Source organism: Chamaea fasciata, unplaced genomic scaffold (genome assembly GCF_029207755.1).
Source record: "Chamaea fasciata isolate MVZ Bird 193981 ecotype frontalis unplaced genomic scaffold, bChaFas1.0.hap1 SCAF_13, whole genome shotgun sequence".
Classification (NCBI taxonomy): Eukaryota; Metazoa; Chordata; class Aves; order Passeriformes; family Sylviidae; genus Chamaea; species Chamaea fasciata.
The window spans coordinates 7,412,225-7,431,854 of NW_027094098.1; the positions used below are offsets into that span (position 1 = coordinate 7,412,225).

Below are 19,630 nucleotides of genomic sequence, written 5' to 3' on the forward strand. Positions count from 1 at the left end.
TTTCTAGTTGGTTATATTAGTGAGGTAGTTCAGGTTCTTTCCTTGAAAGGCCAGAACTAGAGAAAAAAACCTGAGATAGGTAGCTTGTAATAGTTTGGTGCATTTGTATATACCATGACTTTGCCAATCTTCATTTCTTTCTTATATATGAGCTTATACGTTCTTATATCATTTTTCTAGGCACTGTAATGAAGTTAAAAATTTATTTGCCTAAACACTAGAAGGCACAAAAGTTCCATTGTCCCCAGTGTAGCTCAGAGTACAGAGTAAAGATTGTCCAAGGAGGTAGACAGCCAGTTAATCCTCCACAAGTAATTCAGTTATCATGCTCCTGAACCCAGTTAAAAACAGCTTTCTGAAATATCTGATACTGTTGTAAGATGTGATACCGTGTGATTTGACTGTATTGACACAGCAAATTTACCTGGGGGCCTCATCAAAACCTCACTGAATTAACTGGAAAAGTTTCTCTTGAATTCATAGCTCTTTGGTCAGGCCCAGAGAAAAAAGATGTCCTAAAATGTTGCTCACATGCCCATTCCAAGACTGGTCCAGAGCTATCAGAGTATTTAGCTGTGTTTTGAAACTCATCAAACGTATTCAACTGTTTAGGTTATAACTTTTATTTCTGTGAGTCTCACAGGTACACCACGCTACTCCTGTAGTCTTTTTTTTTTTTTTTTTTTTTTTTTTTTTTTTTTTTTTTTTTTTTTTTGTGTGTGTGTGTGTGTCTGTAATTGCCATTGATCCATTGTAATATCAGAAAAAAGTAGATAAAATTACACTTTCTCAACCAGTCTTTTAAGGTAAATACTCCTTTGCAAGTTCACTGGTAATAATATTAACTCTTTCTTTTGTTTATTAAATGATAAAAAACCCAAGAAGAATATCAAGACAAACACTGTGTTTTGTAGCTTTTCCAAGAAGTCATTATCAGCATATGACCATGTTTCTGTACTGGAAAAGTAGCACAGGAGATTGACAAGAAATATTTTGATATAATCTATTGTTTCAGTTTACGTATGTCTACATGTGCCTGATTTTTTTGAATTCCAACCTGGGTCTGAAAATGTAGCTATATATTTAGTTCTGAACTTTCTCTCCTTCATTTTTATGTCAAATGTTCTCCTCACTTGAATTGGTGCAAGGATGATCACATCTGTCACTAACAGTACAAGCTTTACTAGCACCAAAAGAAATACGGGTGTTTAAAAAAAGTTAGAACACTTTTTCTTTAGCTCGCATATATCTGTTCTCAAATGATAACTTTAAATAGGAACAATTAAAATTTGCTGTCGTGGTATTTCTTATTGCTATAGTTTTCTTTTATGTGGAAAGAGGACATGTATGATGCTGATGATTGCAGGGACTAAATTTTTAGCAGGTCACTCTACCACTCTTTTCTGTTGCTTTTAACAGTCCTGACCTTTCTTAAGACACATATCACTTAATGCAGCACTGTGGCTGGAAACCTGCATGGAACCAATTAGTTTTACCAAACTATTAGCCCATGCTGGATAAACTTGAATTTCTATCGTTTTGGCATTCTCTCTCTCTCTCTCTCTCTTTTTTTTTTTTTTTTTTAAACCATAATATATGAGTTTCAATATAAAAATTGCCCATTAAATGATCCTTAAGGAAAAAATCCCCTCTGTATCATGCACGGATGCACACCCCAGTTCTTGCTAACTGCATCTAGGTTCATATGACATCACTTGTACCAAATACAGACAGTTCTTAGGAGCAGAGGTAAGAAATTACTCTGAGATGTTTGGAGCTTTTAATCTCACGAGGAAAGCAGCTGTCTCAATAACTCCAAATAAAAATTGCTCTCACAGGATCAGTACCCCAGTCTGTATTTGTCTTGAAATTATTTATTGCAGAACTACTTTGCTGTCCTTCTGCAAGGTTCACATGTTTTCAAATGGGATCTTTCCACTCTGAGGGTGTCACAGCTGAATGGCATTCTTTGAATCGTGCCTTATCTCCCAACTTTAACAAAACCAACAGAATCTAGAAGAATAGCTGTCCTCACTTGCACTTCATTTGTAGAGAGCTAAAGGGCAAACCAGGCTTCACAGCAGAATAAATAGGGTTAAATTATACTAAGGGGGCAGCCGGGCGACGGCTGGGTGTGGGGACATGCCAAACCCTCCTTTCCAGGGTAAGCCAAATGTGATGTTTGCTCCTGCTGAGAGGGCTCCGTGGTGCCAGCAGGGTAAGCCCCGCTCATCCCAAGCTCTGGCCCAGCCACAGCCTCGGCTTTCCAAGGTTCAGGCATGTGGGGATCGATCCTGCCTTTGCCACCTGCCCCCGGCAGCTGGGCTGTAGCCACATCCTCTCCTGTTCCCATGCCTGCCTAGGTAAAACGAGTCCCGGGAGCATCTTCAGGGAATGGAAGGATTTTTTTTTTTGTAGGCTACAGGAAACAGCTTCAGCCTGAGGGCTTATAGCAGCCTGGGAAATGAGTGCTGCTTAGTGGTGTTGGTGCTGAATATTCAGTGGGACTACGGGTAGCAAATAAACATGCTCGTTCACATTCAGGGGTGGGTTGCAGGAACTCTTATCCACAATGTTCAGGGAATGTAACAGGCTTCCACAGAACCAGACTTTCAGAAAATTCAATTAGTCAAAAAAAAAAAAAGAAAAAAAAAGCTGTCTGGTTTATACAATTTCTCATTGAAACACTGTCACTCTTGATCCCCTCCCACCTCTTCTCTTTTTGGGGCAGAAACAGTATCGTAAACACAGTGTTAATTCCCCACATTGGCTCTAGAATACTTAACATTATTTTCTGGACCACAGTAGTAAGAGAACTACTTACCTAAAAGAAAAAAAAATCCACTCTCATTAAAGGATGAAAAAGCATTTAGAGCATTGTAGCTCTCTTATATCCATTCTGTGGAGACACTCTCCCTTCAGCAATGTATTTTATTTTCCTCTTGCAAGCACCAGGAAAGATATTACAAAGCCAACTTCAGTTCCATCCCTCTCCTTTCATTTTTCTCTATCTTACAGGTAAGAACAAATACCTGACATGAAAGTAAAATCTGTACAAAGTGCAGACAGAGGAAGGAAGCTGCATTTCTCTTTGAATCCCAGTTGTTATTGCTGAAGCATTCTTTTCCTCTAGAATATGCAGTCTTTATTCCATTTGCATCTTTACTTAAGAGTTAAGATTCAACTGTAATATCTGAACTGAACTCTCTTCTCACAGCTATATTAGTAAGGGGTGAAAAGTTAGACTAAATTTATGTGATAGTGGAACTCAAGTTAGCCAAAGATTCTTGATCCTGCATAATTTTATTAAGTAAAGAGAGCAGTCAGACAAAAGAGAAGATACAGCATGAGTACTTTTACCTCTGCAATGTTCAGCCTTGCTAAATGAATGTTTTGAAGACTGGAACAGATTTCATAGTGATTGGTGAGGCAAAAGCAGGAATGTTTTTTGAGCAAGCCTAACCTAACCCCTAACAAGTTAGGGGTTACTTGATCAAGACCACTCTTTTGTAAAAGCATTAATAAATGTCTGATTTATTACAGTAGATTTTTGAGGGACACCAAATGCATTTAGTATCATTAAGCATTTTAACGTTTAACACATCCATGCTTTTTTGTGATAGGAAGGGAACAAAGGTCGGAGAAAACATGTTTTCAACCCCCAGTCTCCAGCATGTAATTTGCTTTTCTTTAGGAAAGTGTGAAGATACTTTGAAAGAAGTAGTGGTTCTAAGCATCTAGACCTCTTCCCTGCCAGCTAAAAAAACAGCCAAGTAATGCAGACTTGAATTGTAAATCTTCATTTAACTTTAGGGGTTTTTTTTACTGCTAGCAACACCCTACAAGGAGGAGATGCTAGTATAATCAATATAATCTGTTTAGAAACTTTCCCAGGTTTTGAGCAAGTTGTTCTATTACTTTTCTGCAAAACTGCTCCTTCTGTAAGTGCTTGTAGTGTGTAGCTTTCAGAGCAATGAGGATCTAACTGAACCTTGAATTTCTGTCAGGTACACTTCAGAAAGCATTCTTCTTTTCAGAAACCTTATTGAACGGAGTTTGCTTGATGGATTTGTAAAAGACAAAGTTACAACTTCAGATATGACAGCGATGTGAGTGGTGTTAATTTATGTGCCACCAGTTTTCCTAAGATAAACGTTGGCATCCCAGTACTAGAATTCTTCCAAGATAGAGTGTTTCAACTTTCATTTCACAATAGGAGAATATAGTAATTTGATTTTGGAATAATTGTGATGTCAGGTGATATGGCAGGTGTCACTGTGTCTCCACTTATTTCTGAAAGTTTTCACAGCCTGGCAATCATCATAGTTTTTTGTGTTGGCACATACCTACAGTGAAGTTCAGTTTAGAGATGTGCATATTGTGATCTATCCCTGATTTGCAGAACTTGCTTTAAGTTTTGTTTATCACAAAAATTAAATCTGTAATTACATTGGGTAGCATAACTGAGGTTGAAATTAATCTGCGATCCTAAATGTGGTTTAGTAATATGAAATATGCGAGGTATATTTGAATTTTCCCAGACTAGTTTATAATTTGGCATTAGTGTTAAACAGCTGCTACCTTGAAGTGTATCAATTTGCTATACACAAATTTAAAAAAGAGTGGGAAATAGTTCAGACACTATTCTGTCACCGTCTGCACTTTCTCCACAAATTACAAACATGTGGAACTGCCTATTTTAATACTAGTTTTCTTGGGCCAAGAGGTTTTCATCTTTGAGAAACTCCATGTTACAATTTACCTACCCCAAAGGAATTGGATGACAATCTGATTTAATGTAACTTCAGATGTAAAGTAACAATATTACAATATACATTCCTCTTTTATATGTTTTTTTAATGTACTATATATGAGTTGAGGACATTTCTCTGTAAATGTTTCCAGATGAAATATATCATCTTCTAGATGCACAGATAGGCACAGTAACTACAAACTAAATCAAGAACTTACCCCAGTGTAAATTCGAATGACAGAAATAGACAGATGTAATGTATAACTTCCAAAAAGCTTTTATTTTTCTATGCAATTACCAGAAATTAAATAACCAGAAGACTGATTCAGCAAAGAAGCTGAGTGAAATTGCCAATAAAAGGTTGGTAAATACAAATTTTGCATATTGAATTTTATTTAAGCAAATTACTTTTGCATATTTATCTATCCATCTCTGTCAGATCTCAAAAAAGAAAAAAAAGAAAAAAATGAACTGCATTTCTTGGCTGTTAAAACCCCCAAAATAGTAAAGTCTCACTAAACTCGACTCTTATTTTAAAACTGTCAAGCTGTTATAGACCCTCAAAACTTTCAATAGCCCCCTGACCACTGAAATTTGGTCTGACATTTTCTATTGCAGTAACTAATTTACTTAAGAAGAATTTGGTTTTAATCTGAGTATATTGAATCTTGAGCTCCTCATTCAGCATTGTTTTTGTGATTACTTTTTCCATGAAAAGCCCTCTTCTTTTCCAATACAACGTGTTAGGAAACAGAAGGGGTTGGATAATCATTATAAGGTAACAGTTATTGCCCTGACAAAGGATTTGGAAAGGGGTGATGCCTAAATGCATTTTACACATGTGCTGCACGTTTATCTGTCAGTGCATGTGGGTAAACCTCCCTCTGACACACAGGTGAACATCACTCTCCCACCTCTCACACAAGTCTTCTGATTGGTTTTTTTTTTTTACTTTCCTGTTTATATGCTGATGTAGTCCATCTTCACAAATCTGATAAATCTTTGCCAAGTGTGTCCCAGGACCATTTGGAGTTACAGCATGGATGGATAGGCATGGGAAGTAATTCTAGAAGTAGCAGAGGCTTGCAGTAAAGCTGACAAGGAAACCTGGAGGAGTGTTGAACCCATTAAGGATGCTTTTCTGTAGGAAGCTCAACCTTGTAACTGTATAACTGCTATGCATATACTAGTTGTGAACTGTTCCTTTTTGCAATCAGTGGAAAATTCTGTATTCATTGGCTTGAATCCATGGTCCTATACCCAGTCTAATTTATGTATTCCGACTCATCATAAGTGGTACCTTATTTTTGATAAACAGAAGTAGGCTCTAATAAAACATTTGTGCAAGGTACTGGGACTCCTGTGCAGCATCTTGGCTTAGAAAGAATGAAATCAAAACTTTGGTGGTTGTAATAAAAACTAAACTCAATTAACTAATTCTGAAGCCCTGAAGTAAATAAAAATAATTTTAAGAATACATTCTTGTTTTTTCTGGATAAGTGGGAAGAGTAGAGATGGGGACTTGATTTGGTCAGTTTATGAGAACAAATTTGCTATTGGTTTCCTTCTGTTTTGTCAGTTCCAGAGAGAGATAATATAAAGGGGAACAGGTCTCCAGGACTTCCAGGAGAGGGATCTGCCTATAAACCATAGCAAGCTCAACTTATTGAGTGATGTGTCTTTGTGTGTGAGGCTTTAGGTGGTGTTCTCATGTTAAAATGCATTAAAGCAGCCTGTGAGGTCTTGTAATCTGTGTGCCAATGTAAAGGTGAGCCAAGCTCACTGTTGTGACAAGCTTTGTCACGATGCTGGGGAAAAAAAAAATTGGAATAATTCTCCAAATGTTTGCTGCAGTAAACATGAATGCTGGGAATTTGGGATTGCCTCAGCTGGCATCTTCTGTGCTTTTTTTGTGTGTGCCTGAGATGGGCTGGTTGTGACAGCTCTTACCTGGAACTGGAGAATTGGAACTGTGTTCTCTGTGTTAGTATATCATTACCTGCTTTCAGATGTGTTTGTTTCCTCAGATGTTAAATGAAGATGGCTGTAGTTTGTTCTTTTCCTTTTATTCTTGTTTGGAAGGGATAAAAACTTTGAAGGTTACAGAGTATTCGTATATTATTGTAGTGGAGGCCAAAGAATTTCCCTGATGACTGTGCAGAGACTGGACTCTGTTGTTTGCTTGGAGGGTGACCTCTTTCCATTTGCTTCCAGAATATAAAAATTTGTCATTTTCTTGTGATCATAGATACCAGTCAGCTTGACTAATCTCAATAAACTTTGTGAGGCCATTGGAACAGCTTCTAAGTTAAGAGATCAGTAAAAGGAGTTGCCTTGGAATTTCCTAAAAATTGCCACCAAATTAGCAAATTATTCTTCAGGCTTTGTATGGGCTACATAAATCAGTGTCTCATTTTGGCCATAAGTTTGACAGTGTCGGCCACAAAGGAAAAATTCAGTTTCTGGCCTTCATCTCAGAAGAGTTTTTAAATTGCTTGCAATGACCTGGAATCAGGAAAGGAGAATCAAATTCTTGCCTGTATTGAGATTTCCCCCTCTACCTCCCTAACTCTGCCTGTGTTCTGAATCATGAAAAGTGCTCTGAATATATATCAACTCCCAAGCACAGATTTGCTGAAATAAATTCCTTAACTTGAATTATTTGAATTCATTAGCTCTTAAATCCTAGTAAATCAAAAGTAGGAAAGTAAGAAAAGAAGTAACAAAAATGCTAGCTGCTATCATATTTTGAGACACAATTTTGCTTAGTCCCTGAAGAATGAAAACTTAGTGTAATCGTCTAACCAAGTATGATCCCAAATCCCTACAGTTTTTCATTTAACTGTGAGGCTAGAAAAGGGGAATACACTAGGGTGTACCAAAAATGCTTTCAACAGCCTCATTACAAGAGAAATTCCAAGTTCGATCATGATAATTGGTTATGAATTTGTCCTCTTGTTCAGTTATGCCAAAGCCATATGCAAGAGTGGTGTGATTTTAATGTTCAGTGTAACTGTCCCATGACACATAGAATATGAAGGACATTAAAAACCATCCTGGGTTTCTGCTCATTTAAGTTTTGAAAGACATCCTGACTTACCTGCATATGTGGATTTGTATCCTCATTCTCTTCAGCTCAGGTCTTTCAGACGCTTGTGGCTGATCACAGACACCTCCCCAGCTGAACACTTCTGTGCTTCCTCACACAACTTCTGTGGAGCTCTGACCCTATAATTTTGTAATCAGACATCAATGTCTGATTGTCATAATTGTGGGCCTAATTTGCATTCAGAATTACCAAGATTATGCATGTCAATTTGGTATATGAGTCTACAATTAGATATTGCACATTATGGTATTTGCACATGGAAATTAAGCATACAGTTGCCCAGGAATGTTTGTGCACACAGTCGGACAGATACCTCAGTCAAAAAAGGGCCTGAAAATGAGAGCAAAAAGAGACTGAGATAAACCAGTTCATTACTAAAAAGAGCTCTTTAAGCTGTGAAGTTGAAGTATGCTTTTTGACTCATTAAGAGCTGGAGACTCCAGTTTTTTGAGATCTGTTTGGTTTTGAAAGTTACTGAAAGTGAAATTAAGTTGGTTCATATCTCATTGTGAAATCGTGTATTCTTTTTCTTTAAACTGATATTTCAGTGGTATATGTCTTGCCCTGACATTTTTTCTCTACTACTTGGGTTGAAATACCCTTTTCGTTTTGCACTTCCTTTGTATTTTTTAGCCAGATGTGAAGGCAGAAATAGCACTTCAAAAAAGCATTGCCTCCCCTGCCATTTCCCACCACATAGGTCTTCATTTTATTTTTACAAGTTAATAGTCTCATCTTCTTGTGTTGAACAGTTTTTAATAAGTCTAATATTAATATTGACACTGATAAACTGCTTTTATACTTCAGTGACCTAATGATTAGAATCTACCGTCTTTTAGAGCTATGTATTCTCAAAGCTAAATTTCATAAAGAATTATTTTTATTCAGTATCAGATTCCAAAAACCTAGAGAGAAATGATATAAAATTACTACATAAAGTGAAAAGAAAATATGAAGATCTATAAATAGAAACACAAACAGAAAACCAAACCAAAATTATTTTATTGAATAAATATCCAAAAAATATATCAAAAATGTGATGCCTTTGCGTTATTATTGTACTAACACATCCTTACTTTAGTGTTACTTAAGGAGTCAAAAAGGATTAACTGGAAATTGTTTTGTTAATTAGTGTGTGTGGTCATTTAAACCTAAGATGCAGGTCTAAAGTATTCAGAGATCCTTAATCATTGCAGGTCTGTTGTAACAACATTCTGACAAATGAAACCTTCTTGTTCATGTTTCAGCATTTCAGGGAACACCTTGACAAACTCTTTGCAAAAGGAATTGGAATGCTGGACATAGCTTTAAATGAAGCTTTCAACATGCTCAATGAGGTAAGTTCACGCTTTTCAGATCCTTTTTCTTTTTCACCTCCTCACCTTTTTTCAACTGGGTTTATATTTGTGAAAATGTTTTAAAATATTTCCTAGAGTATAATCATGTATTTTGTGGAAAAAATACTAAAGTGTGTTAGTCTGCTGGAACATGAAAAAAGCTCATCTAAACTAAGTGGGAAAATGTCTTTTGATTGAAGGATGTACCTTGGAAATAAGAGCTCAAACCTAAATATTCTCCAAAAAAGTTTGACTTGACAAGTGTGCCTGCCTTTATGCTGTGTGATCCTAGATTAATTAATGGTTCTAATTCCTGTGTATTCATCTTGAAGGGCAATATTGATTGATTCTTTTCCAGGCATAAAATCCTAAAATGAAAAAAGGAATATCTGCTTCCACCCACTGCTCATGTGTTCAGCTAGACAGTGTGGAACTAATGCCTTCATGTGGTGCATGCCAAAAATGACAATGGGAAAAGGTGCATGAAGTAAAGGACACTGTAGGCTGTTTTTAGAGATTTTATTACGAATTGTGGGCACCAGATAGAGCCTTGGGAATCATAAAAAGAGTGTGAATGCCTCAGTGCAAGAGATGTCTGTGCTAATCCTCCAAGTCTATGTAAACTGAAAAAATCGTATTGCAGGAAGTGAAGGAGAAGACCTGAAACAAGGTCTGTTTTGCTTTGGTTTAAAATCTGTGAGGTAACTAAAGTTATAATGATGAATGTGGTATAAAAATCTCATTGGACAATCTGATAGTTCTGAGAATAAAGGGATCTGACATCCCATGCGCTGAATTGTACCCAAGATGAAAGGTCTGTATGATCATGATGGACTATGCTACATGTATGTGCAGCTCTCTTCAAGGTGCTGTATTGATTGCTTCTATTTATACTGTAAAAGGAAGTATAATAGGTTCAATCCTTCTTGCATATAAACTTCCAGAAATCCCAGCATAAAAATCTTTTCCATTTTATACAGGCCTATCTGCAAAGTCTCTGGGAGATTCAATTAAGCAGCCTAGACCAGAGGAAAAGCCACTAAATCTCCCTTTAGAAGAGTACAGCAAACCATTTTCCACTTTGTCTACAGGATGTGACCTTTGTGTGCCAGAAGCCTATTCTCTGAATTATAGGTTAACTAAGGATGTCTTTTCTTCATGAAAAAAGAAAATAGTGCGTGAATGAGGAGGGGGAAGGAGTGGGTGGTGGTGTAGGAAAAGAAAAAAAAAATAGAGAAAGCTTTGTGTTACACAAATAGTCTATAAAAATTCTGGTTGGATTTTAAAATGGTTCAGGGGTTACACTAATTAAACTCAGTCAATTTTGCCTTGCAATTACCTTCCAATATTTGCTATGGTTGTCAAGACTTGAAGATGTTTGCTACTGATATCTTTGAAAAGCTTGTTTAAAAATCCACTTCCAAATTCTTTCCAATTGTCAATTTATGCAGTGTACATACAGGGTAAGAATACCGAAGTGCTTGGTACAGTAGTTAGACACCTACTATGTCATGTGACAACAGCAATTATCTCTTTTGGTGACAAATGTGCTCTTTGCAGTGATTACCTTTAAAAAAAACCATAGCCAATTAAATAAAATTCTGTGACATTTCAAAGACTGTTAATCACAACCAAATGCTGTAAATGTCAGGATGCATTGAAATTTTTGCTGCTAACTGATGAATCACTGAGTTAATTGTAGTTCATCATAAGCCCCTTGTCATTGTTATTATTATGGAAAACACTTTCATCACTCTTGCTATTCAATAAAATTAAAAGTTTTAGACAAATATGAGAAGATATTGCTCATCAAAGTATTTGAATTTAATCTCATTCTTCAAAATATTCAGATAACTGTGTAGAATAATGCAGATGCATACTGAGTGGTGTTTTAAAATAAATGTACAAAGGCATTTCTCCTTCATTAATTTCTCTTTTAAGATACCTTGCCACTTTTAGAATATATTGCCCATGTGAGGAAGATATCCCTAAACAAAGTAACTTCACCTTTATGAGAAAATAATGTCTGTAAGATCATGAAGGAATCCCACTTTAATAATTCTGGTTCTGATTAGAACTGGAAAACCTGTCATGATGGGAGAATTTTAAGGAGTGACTGCCTTGCAAATTACACAGAGAAGAGTTTTCACCCTGGCAGTCATCACAATACAGTTGACTGTAAATCCACATTGGCTGCCCTTTAAGGCAGAGTGTTTCTGTTACTGTTTGCTGAGGTTTCTGTTTGATGAAATGGAAGCTGATCTTGAGGAGAGATGCAGGTGAGAGAAATGGTTGTTGAATGTGTGTGTAGTTACTCAGATACAAAAATATGAAGGCAGACAAGACAGAGGACTTCTGGAACCCACCACCCACTCTTTTCTACTGCAGGCATTTCTACAAAGATGAAATTTTAAGGAGAATATTTTTAGAAAAAGTGGGTTTTAGAGTTTGGAAAAACAGTGAAATATGTAAGGGCGAGTAGAAGCTTAGAAGGCAGAGCTGTTGGTAGTACAAATCAAACCAGAACACTCTGAATAATTTTTCATGACTGCAGGAGCAGTCAGAGTCCCTGCAAGGTAATTCACCTGTGAACATAGGTACGGCTTTTTAAATGAGACGACCCTGTTCTGGGGCACAGCAAGGCTGGTGAGGTGGGACAAGGTAATTCTTGCTTGGCTTTCTCAGCATCAATAGCAAGGTGATAGAGTGAGGCCTTGCCTGGCCTCAGATGTGATAATGTACATGAAAATTAGAAGTGGGTAATTGTAATATCCCATTTATTGACATTTTCCTAGGTTTTTTTAAAGTGTTCATACAAAGCAATTAAAAATCAAGCAATTTTACAACTTTGGTTTTTTCTTTTTTTTTTTTTTTTGCTAAAAGATGGATGTTTCACCAAAGTTTCTTGAATACATAAGGTAATACAGAGACAAATAAGAATCTATTCTGCAACCAAAGCAAATGGAGCCACATGGATTCAAAATCAGAGCACTAACTCCAGAATGAAGAGATCAAAGCTCATATTATGACTCAGTCCAATGTGTTTGCTCTTTGGAGAAAATCCCATTTGTATGATGAAGCTTCCTTTGCATATGCCAGAGGATTGCTGATTGCTATCTGAGAACCTATGCTCAAATACTGCACTTCAGCAGCCTGAATTACTTATATGTATTCATTTTGGGTAATACAGCATCTCAGAATATATAAATATGAACTGGGTTCTCCCAGATAAATATTTTAAGGAAAATAGCATATGGAATGTAATCCTGAGTGAATATGAATGAATGCCATATGAATAGTCATATGTCTCTCAATGAGTGGTGTATCTCCTGTGCTTCACAGAAAAATCATCATTCATTACTTCTTTTTGTGTAATGTGTTCTTTCAGAATGATATTTAAATCAAAGCAAACCCTATAGATGCACCAATACTTATTATCTATCAAAACCAGGGGAATACCATTTTAATTTTGGGTAGGGCTATATTTATGTATGTCTCTTATTTTTCAATTCACCAAGAACATAAAATCTGTGATAAAATTTTCTCAGTCTGAATATCTGTGACTTCTTCTAAGGATGTTAGAGATTTGAAAAAATCTACCTTTATCCATTGTGGTCCTATCCATCTTCATGTAACAGGAATGTGCTGTTCATAATGATTGTTTCCTTTCGCAGTTCAATCACACAGGACAAGGAAGCATTTGCAGCCAAGCCATAATGTTGATCACTGATGGAGCTGTGGACACATATGATACGATATTTGCAAAATACAATTGGCCAGACAGAAAAGTAAGTATGTTACCACCTTTACTGAATGGAAAACCCAAAGGTTCATACCCAATCTAAAGTGTATGTCTATTTAAAGGTCAATAATGATCTTTTTAATGATCTATAAATGATTTTGGATCAGTTATTAAAAAAAAAAGAGAGATGCTTCTATGGTATTGCCTGAGGATAGAGATGGCCTTTTACTGTGGTAATGAACTTCGGTTGATAAGATATAAAGGCACTATTTCCCTCCCGGTTAAATTTTTGAGCATTATATAATCCTTCCCCTAAGACACATCATTAAGCATGAAAAAACCCCTTATTTTTTCTCCCAAAATACACGTTATTAATTCAATGCTTTTTCAAGCTAAACAGGGGTATGTACTGTGGACAGTGAGTGGCTTACTATGACAGGAGAAAGAGCAGATGTAGTACTCAGCATTTTTAATTCCTTCATTGGCAGAGTGAGGGATAGAACTGACAGTTAGTTAGATTTTATTAAAAAATTATTTGGCCCTTTTGATCTGTATAGAGAAATTTGCCAAGAGTTAAATTACCCTGTTATATAACATGTGGAAATTTCACAGTAAGGCAGAAATGCCTTCAGTTTACCAGATGAGGAAGGTCTAGTTGGCTTTGTGTATCTATGTGAAAGAATTTTCTTCTACATTTTACTTTCTGCTAAAGAAAGTTTTGGGACTATTTTAGGATGTGTTTGTAGTTTTTTGCCATGTTATATGCCTGTGGAAGCAACAACGACACATTCTGAAGTGCAGTTTGAGCAAGTAATTATTAATATGACTGTGCTGCAGGGGGTTCTGTATTCTGTGGAAAAAAAAAAAGTAGTTGTTTTAATTTTCAGGTTTTAGTCATGTTTTCCTATTATAAAATTCTGTCTATTTTCTGAGTGACTTCTCTAGCTCTGTTTTATGTAAACATAATATCGTTCCACTGCAAAGAAGGCCTAAAAGGTAGAAGTTTTGTGGCCAGTCCTTCCTCTCTTACACAATGGGATGCCATCTAATTTAAGTTGTTAAGTCCTCAAATATTCCGTGAGAATATTTAACTTTATCTAGCAAAAACTGGTGTTGAAGGAGATTCACAGAATCTCTCAGAAGGATGTGCCTCAGATGTGCTGTATTTTCTGACTCTTTGGAGTTGGTTCCTCTCTTAAGAAGAAGAGACTGTGAGGAAACTCTTATCATAAGAAATCAGCAAGGAAAGAATTCCCTGAAAGAGTCAGCTAAGTATTTTCATGAAAACATGTGTTATATATCTTTCATGTGCTGATCCACAGCTCTAGCTGAGATAACAACGCTCAGCACAGCTATTGCGAAAAGCAGCAGGAGAAGTTTCCATTGGGAATTCATCTGCAAAGGCCTAGCATGGAGAGTCCTGCCTTGTTTAGCAAGGACGTGGTGTCTGGGGAGCAGCTTTCAGTTAATATGCAATATTCTACTCAACTCTTCTAAAAATATTTAATGTATTAATACAACCTTGTAAATTGTATTTTAAGAAACACGTATGGGAAAAAAAAATCGAATCGGTTTTTCTTCTTTTCAGCCTGAAATGTTTCAGTATGAAAAATGTAAAAGATTTCCATATGTACGCTTTAATGCATTAGAGCTGTGAATGTCTTTGTTGGATTTGTTATTCTAGAAAGGAAGGCTTATTGAAAATGCAATGTCTTACATATTTGCAGTGTCAGTGTGCCTAGAAATTAAGCATGCAATGCACTTGAAATTCACTGCCTTTGCATTACACTCTCTTTATTCTCTCCAAAGCTGGTTTTATATTTATAAATCACACCTTTGAACTGCTTGATAGTTTTTTTTATGTACATTTTTCCCCCATTATCTATGTATTGCCCTGCCATCTTTCTTGTAATTTATGTTTTTCCTGTATTTTGATACTGGGGTGGACAGTGGTGGAAAAGGCAGAATCTCTAATTGAGGTAAATTCTGAAGTTTCTGTTCACCTCAGTTACCTTGTCAGCAAAGTTGATCTAATGATAGATAATAGGAAATAGTTTATAATTAGTTGCAACATAGGCATCTTGTTCTTTTACAGAAAGGAAAAAATCTTTATACAACTGTGAAGACTTCAAAAGTTTGTCAGTGAGAATCTCTAAAAATGGAGAGTGAATACAAACTTACAGCATATAAACAACAATTCATATTTTCTTCCTTTTTCCAAACCGTTAGATAGTCTTAAATAGTCTTAAATATATATACATATATATATATATATATATATATATATATATATATATATATATATATATATATATATATATACACCATGTAAACAGGGAAAAGAGCACTTTATTATGTATTATTGGAGATATATTCTGCCTAACAACTGATTAAAATCATCTTCCTTCTGATAATGCAATAAAATATGTTGCAATGATTAGGAAAGGGAATAAAATGGCTCCGGTTAAATCCCTTAAGTAGCTTAAATTAAGCAATTGAGGTTTTTTAACAAAATCAGCCTGATGTTTTGTATGAACTAGAAAATTATGACCATCAAAAGATTATTAAAAATTATCTTCTGGACTTTCCTTGAAAGTAGGAATGCTTCCATTTTACTGTTTTTTTTATGAGTCTTTGTCTCCTTCAGCAAAAGAAAAAAAATTCCATAATATTTCCCCATGTTTATTTAGTATCTTCTGCTACTTTAAATGTAAATCTAGTAGATGCTATTTTTATAACACACTATATTTTATTTATATGACTAGTTGTTAACATCTATTTCCTTTTCTTTATGAGGCCATACGAGCAACCTTAAGGAGCTGATTCTCACACATTAGAAATGAGTTTGTACTATATACATAATTTTTTTCATTCATGAAACTTACATTCAGTGCTTTCAGATTTCTGTGATTCATTCAAGGCAACTCTGCCACATGAAGTACCAAAAAGGGAATAATTAATCCACAAGAGTAAATAAATCTACACATCTCATTTAAAAGCCCAGCTTTCATCATGTAGCAGAAATAAGTATTTAAAAGGAATAGTACCCAGGAAATGTTTGTTTACAATTACAGCTACAAAATAGTTGCAATAATTTAATTTTTTTAAGATTTCCTATTTCAGGAGAAAGCCTTTTAAGTCTCAAAATATCTTTTTGATGTCAGTTGTCCCAGAATCATGCTTTTATTCTATATTATTGCTCCTACGATGAGATCCAAATGCATTATCAGAAACCAAGCAAAATACTGCACTTAGGTATTTCTCTAGGTTCCTCATTCCAATTTAAAAGGATGAAAGGCCATGGGTAGGGAAGGCAGGCAGACAGATAGATGTGACTACATGGAAAGATAATGCTTCGGGTCTGCTCTCAGAAGATAGTACCGCTAATGATCTTTTCTTAAATAAAACTGTCCTACTTCCTTTCTAGTGAAAAATTCCAATAACTTACAGACAATTCCGTGAAGATTAACCTTGTAAATGTTGCTGAAATGCCTTAGCGCATCAAAAAATGAAATTATTATGAGATTAGAGATATTAATAGAGCTTTGAGCTTTGTCAGGTTCTCAGCTGAAAGCCATTTTAATCGCTAATTGAAAATCATGAAACTTGGAACAGAAAGTATCTACTTAAATATTACTTAACATATTTTGTCATTTTAAATATAGCAAGACTGTTCTCAGAATGCTATGATATTGCAAAGGAAAACAATGTAGTAAATTCTCTTGCAAGAATGGCTGAGGGAACAGTTTTAAACCCATTTAACCCACTGGCAACTCCATGGGATCTCATGATGTTTTTTCTCCACCGGCTAAAATGACCCAGTGCCTGCATATTTGAAGGTCTTTTTTTCTCCTCCATTTCCCCATTGTTTTTATGTGGCTGTCAAGTTCTCTACTTCTACAAAACCTGTCTACTCCTTGTTTTGGAGTAGCCCAAAAGCTTTTCTTCCATAAATAAGATTGAGGGCAGAGTCTAAAATCTCGTTGAGATCAAGCGGAAATCAATATTTCAATTTGGGTACAGATTTTTAGTATTCTTTTCTCATGTGGGTCAATGCAGCACTCAAGTGGTCAAGGAAGATGTCAACTTTGTGATCTTTTGTGTCTTATGACAACCAGAAAGAGATGTTCTGCTCCTTGGCCTGAGAGGTCTTTGCTTCACGATATCGTACCATACGTAGAATCTGGAAAAGAAAGCAAAAGAATCATTGAATTGTTTGCACTTTATCCTCCCCTTTGGGTGTGTCTTTAAGTGTGAAAAGCATTTGCTTTCATAATTATGTGAAATAGCTATGTGCTGTGGTAGATATATGCAAAACTAGAAGCACTAATTCCTCACTAAGTCAAGTCCAATGGAAACCAAAATCCCACCTAAAGTTTCCTCATTTTCTAGAATCAAATCCAGCTAGAGAATCTGGGATAAAAATTCCTCTGTATCCAGTTACCTTGTTAGTTATTCTGCAGCCTTTCTTTTTCTGGGCAAGCAACGGGGGATAGAACTTCATCTGTCTGTGTCCTGTTATTCTGAAGGCTCTGGGTAGAATTAATTCTGTATGGCACAGAAACATTTTCTTTATGTATGAACCATTAAAACAAGGCAGAGATTTAAGATGGTTTCTATCACTGCTATGACTTCAAGTAGGGTGAATATAAAGCATAACTGCAATAACATCTTTATTCCTACTGCTAAATGATTATGGTGTAGAAAGACCTAACAGCCAATGCTGCCCATGTCTGAATGGAACTGTTGAAACTACAATATAAATAGTTCCATGACTTTTAAGTGTTTATACCTACTTTAGATCTGCTTTACAGGAAAAATTTCAGTCTGACAGGTCTCTGGATCTATATACAGTACTTAAAATTATAATTGAATCCAGAGAGCAACATGTTCAAATTTGCTGGATTTAGATTTGATTTCATAATAGATTAGATTTGTAGGCAATAATAATCAGTAAATAGCTCCTTAATTATGTGGGACTTTCATGCATACTTTTACAGGATCAGTATTTACAGTATATTTAATATTATACGGTTTTCTTAAATATTGAAGAAAATACTTGGTCGTTCCTGGTGAGAACTGGTCACTTGGTCACTAAAGCTCTTAATTTCAATCTGTTAATTTATATTAGAGATCTATGAAATAAATATTTACATTTAACTGTTCTACTTTTTTTTTTTTTTTTTTTTTTCCTAGGAACCTGTTTTGTGAGTTTATTTGGTGATCCACTATCTATTGGCTTCAACTACTGTATATATGAAACAAATGTCCGAGTTTTGAGTGTATGCAAAATTCCCCAAACATTTTGATTCTGCCACAGGACAGGAAAGGAGGCTTTCCTTACCCTCCTTTAGCAACGGAAGATGAAAACATGGCATGTTTTCATTTTCTTTGTCTGAAAGCTATTCTAAAGAAATTAATGGCTGCTGTCCAAACAGGCTACAAGGCAATGGGTGGCTCTGTCGTGGCACCGCTGTGGTTGCAAATCATCTTTCTCTTCGTGTCTGCCATGCACAGGGTTACAAACCTTTCTGCAAATCTTTAGCCAAGTCTCTAGTTTAGGAACGTGGCAATGTTGGCAACACGGAACATTCGTACAGCAAATTGAATTTCTCATGTGCAGTCCTGTCTGGATGTTATTAAATGGATTTTTTTCAGAAAAGTCTGACGTACTTTGCAGGCGGATGCCATTACTGCTACACAAACCTGGTGCTTTATTACTGGTTATCTCAAGAACAAAAGAAGGTCCAGACACTTTATAGGCCTTTCAAGCTATGACGTAACTTTTATTAATTACTTATCTTTTTAGGCACTCCTGTAGTATGATGAAAGATGGGGCATGAAATCAAACAGAAGGTTTTGATTTCAGGATAAAGAGAAGCAACTCCTCACAGCTAGATTCCTGCCCCAAGTGTGATTTCATTTGAAAAAAAAAAAAAAGTTTAAAAAAGGTTTTATTTTGCCCTATTACTTCTCCTCTAAGAGGGAAAAATAGGCTGGTAGGTCCTGTTTCAGTGAGTATTTTTTTGGTCAAAACTACCATAATGATTTCTACAAATTTATCACTAGTATTTTTACTTAAATTCTTTTATGTGACACTCAGAGTAGTTAAGACCTCTTTTTCAGTCACTTGTCAATTTAATTTGCCATGAAGAAACTTATCCTGCAGTGTTTAAATTGAAAAAATGGAGAGATGTTTTTTGTGAAGATAAGGGTAATTAAATATTATCCTCAGGGTATATATGGATTGCCAGAGGAAGGATTACTGCTTCTTGTATGCAGTCAGTTGTTGGCTGGAATCATGGAGGGGCTAATGCTTTCTGAATGTTGGAAGAATTTTAGATGGAATGATAATTTATACCCAATGAAAATGCATATTCAAAATGCCCTTTCCATGCTAATATTTGCCATAATCAGAAATAGACACAAAAGTGAATCAGCCATGAGTCATACAGAACACATTATAAGTAAGGGACAGTCTAAATGGAGAATAATCCACAATTTGAAATAGATTATCTGAAGTACTCTTTGGGAACTCATGAGTATCAATAACACAAAAATGATTCCTTTTCCTTGTAAAAAAGGAGCTAACTTTTATGTAGTATGTAGACATTGAGAGATCCAAAATTTGAGATAAAATAGGTGTCTAAAAAACGTGCCTACATGACTACAAATAATCACTATTTGTG

The 19,630-nt window shown here is 35.6% G+C and overlaps 1 protein-coding gene across 2 annotated transcripts in view; it reads left to right on the forward strand.

Annotated features, from left to right (window-relative positions):
- CACNA2D3 (calcium voltage-gated channel auxiliary subunit alpha2delta 3) overlaps positions 1 to 19,630 on the forward strand; it is a 394,699-nt gene that overhangs the window by 188,712 nt on the left and 186,357 nt on the right. For both annotated transcript variants that reach the window (XM_066195341.1, XM_066195342.1), the window contains exons 10-11: positions 9,110 to 9,199; positions 12,874 to 12,987. In XM_066195341.1, coding sequence (XP_066051438.1) covers positions 9,110 to 9,199; positions 12,874 to 12,987 — 204 coding nt within the window. The remainder of the gene's footprint in view (positions 1 to 9,109; positions 9,200 to 12,873; positions 12,988 to 19,630) is intronic.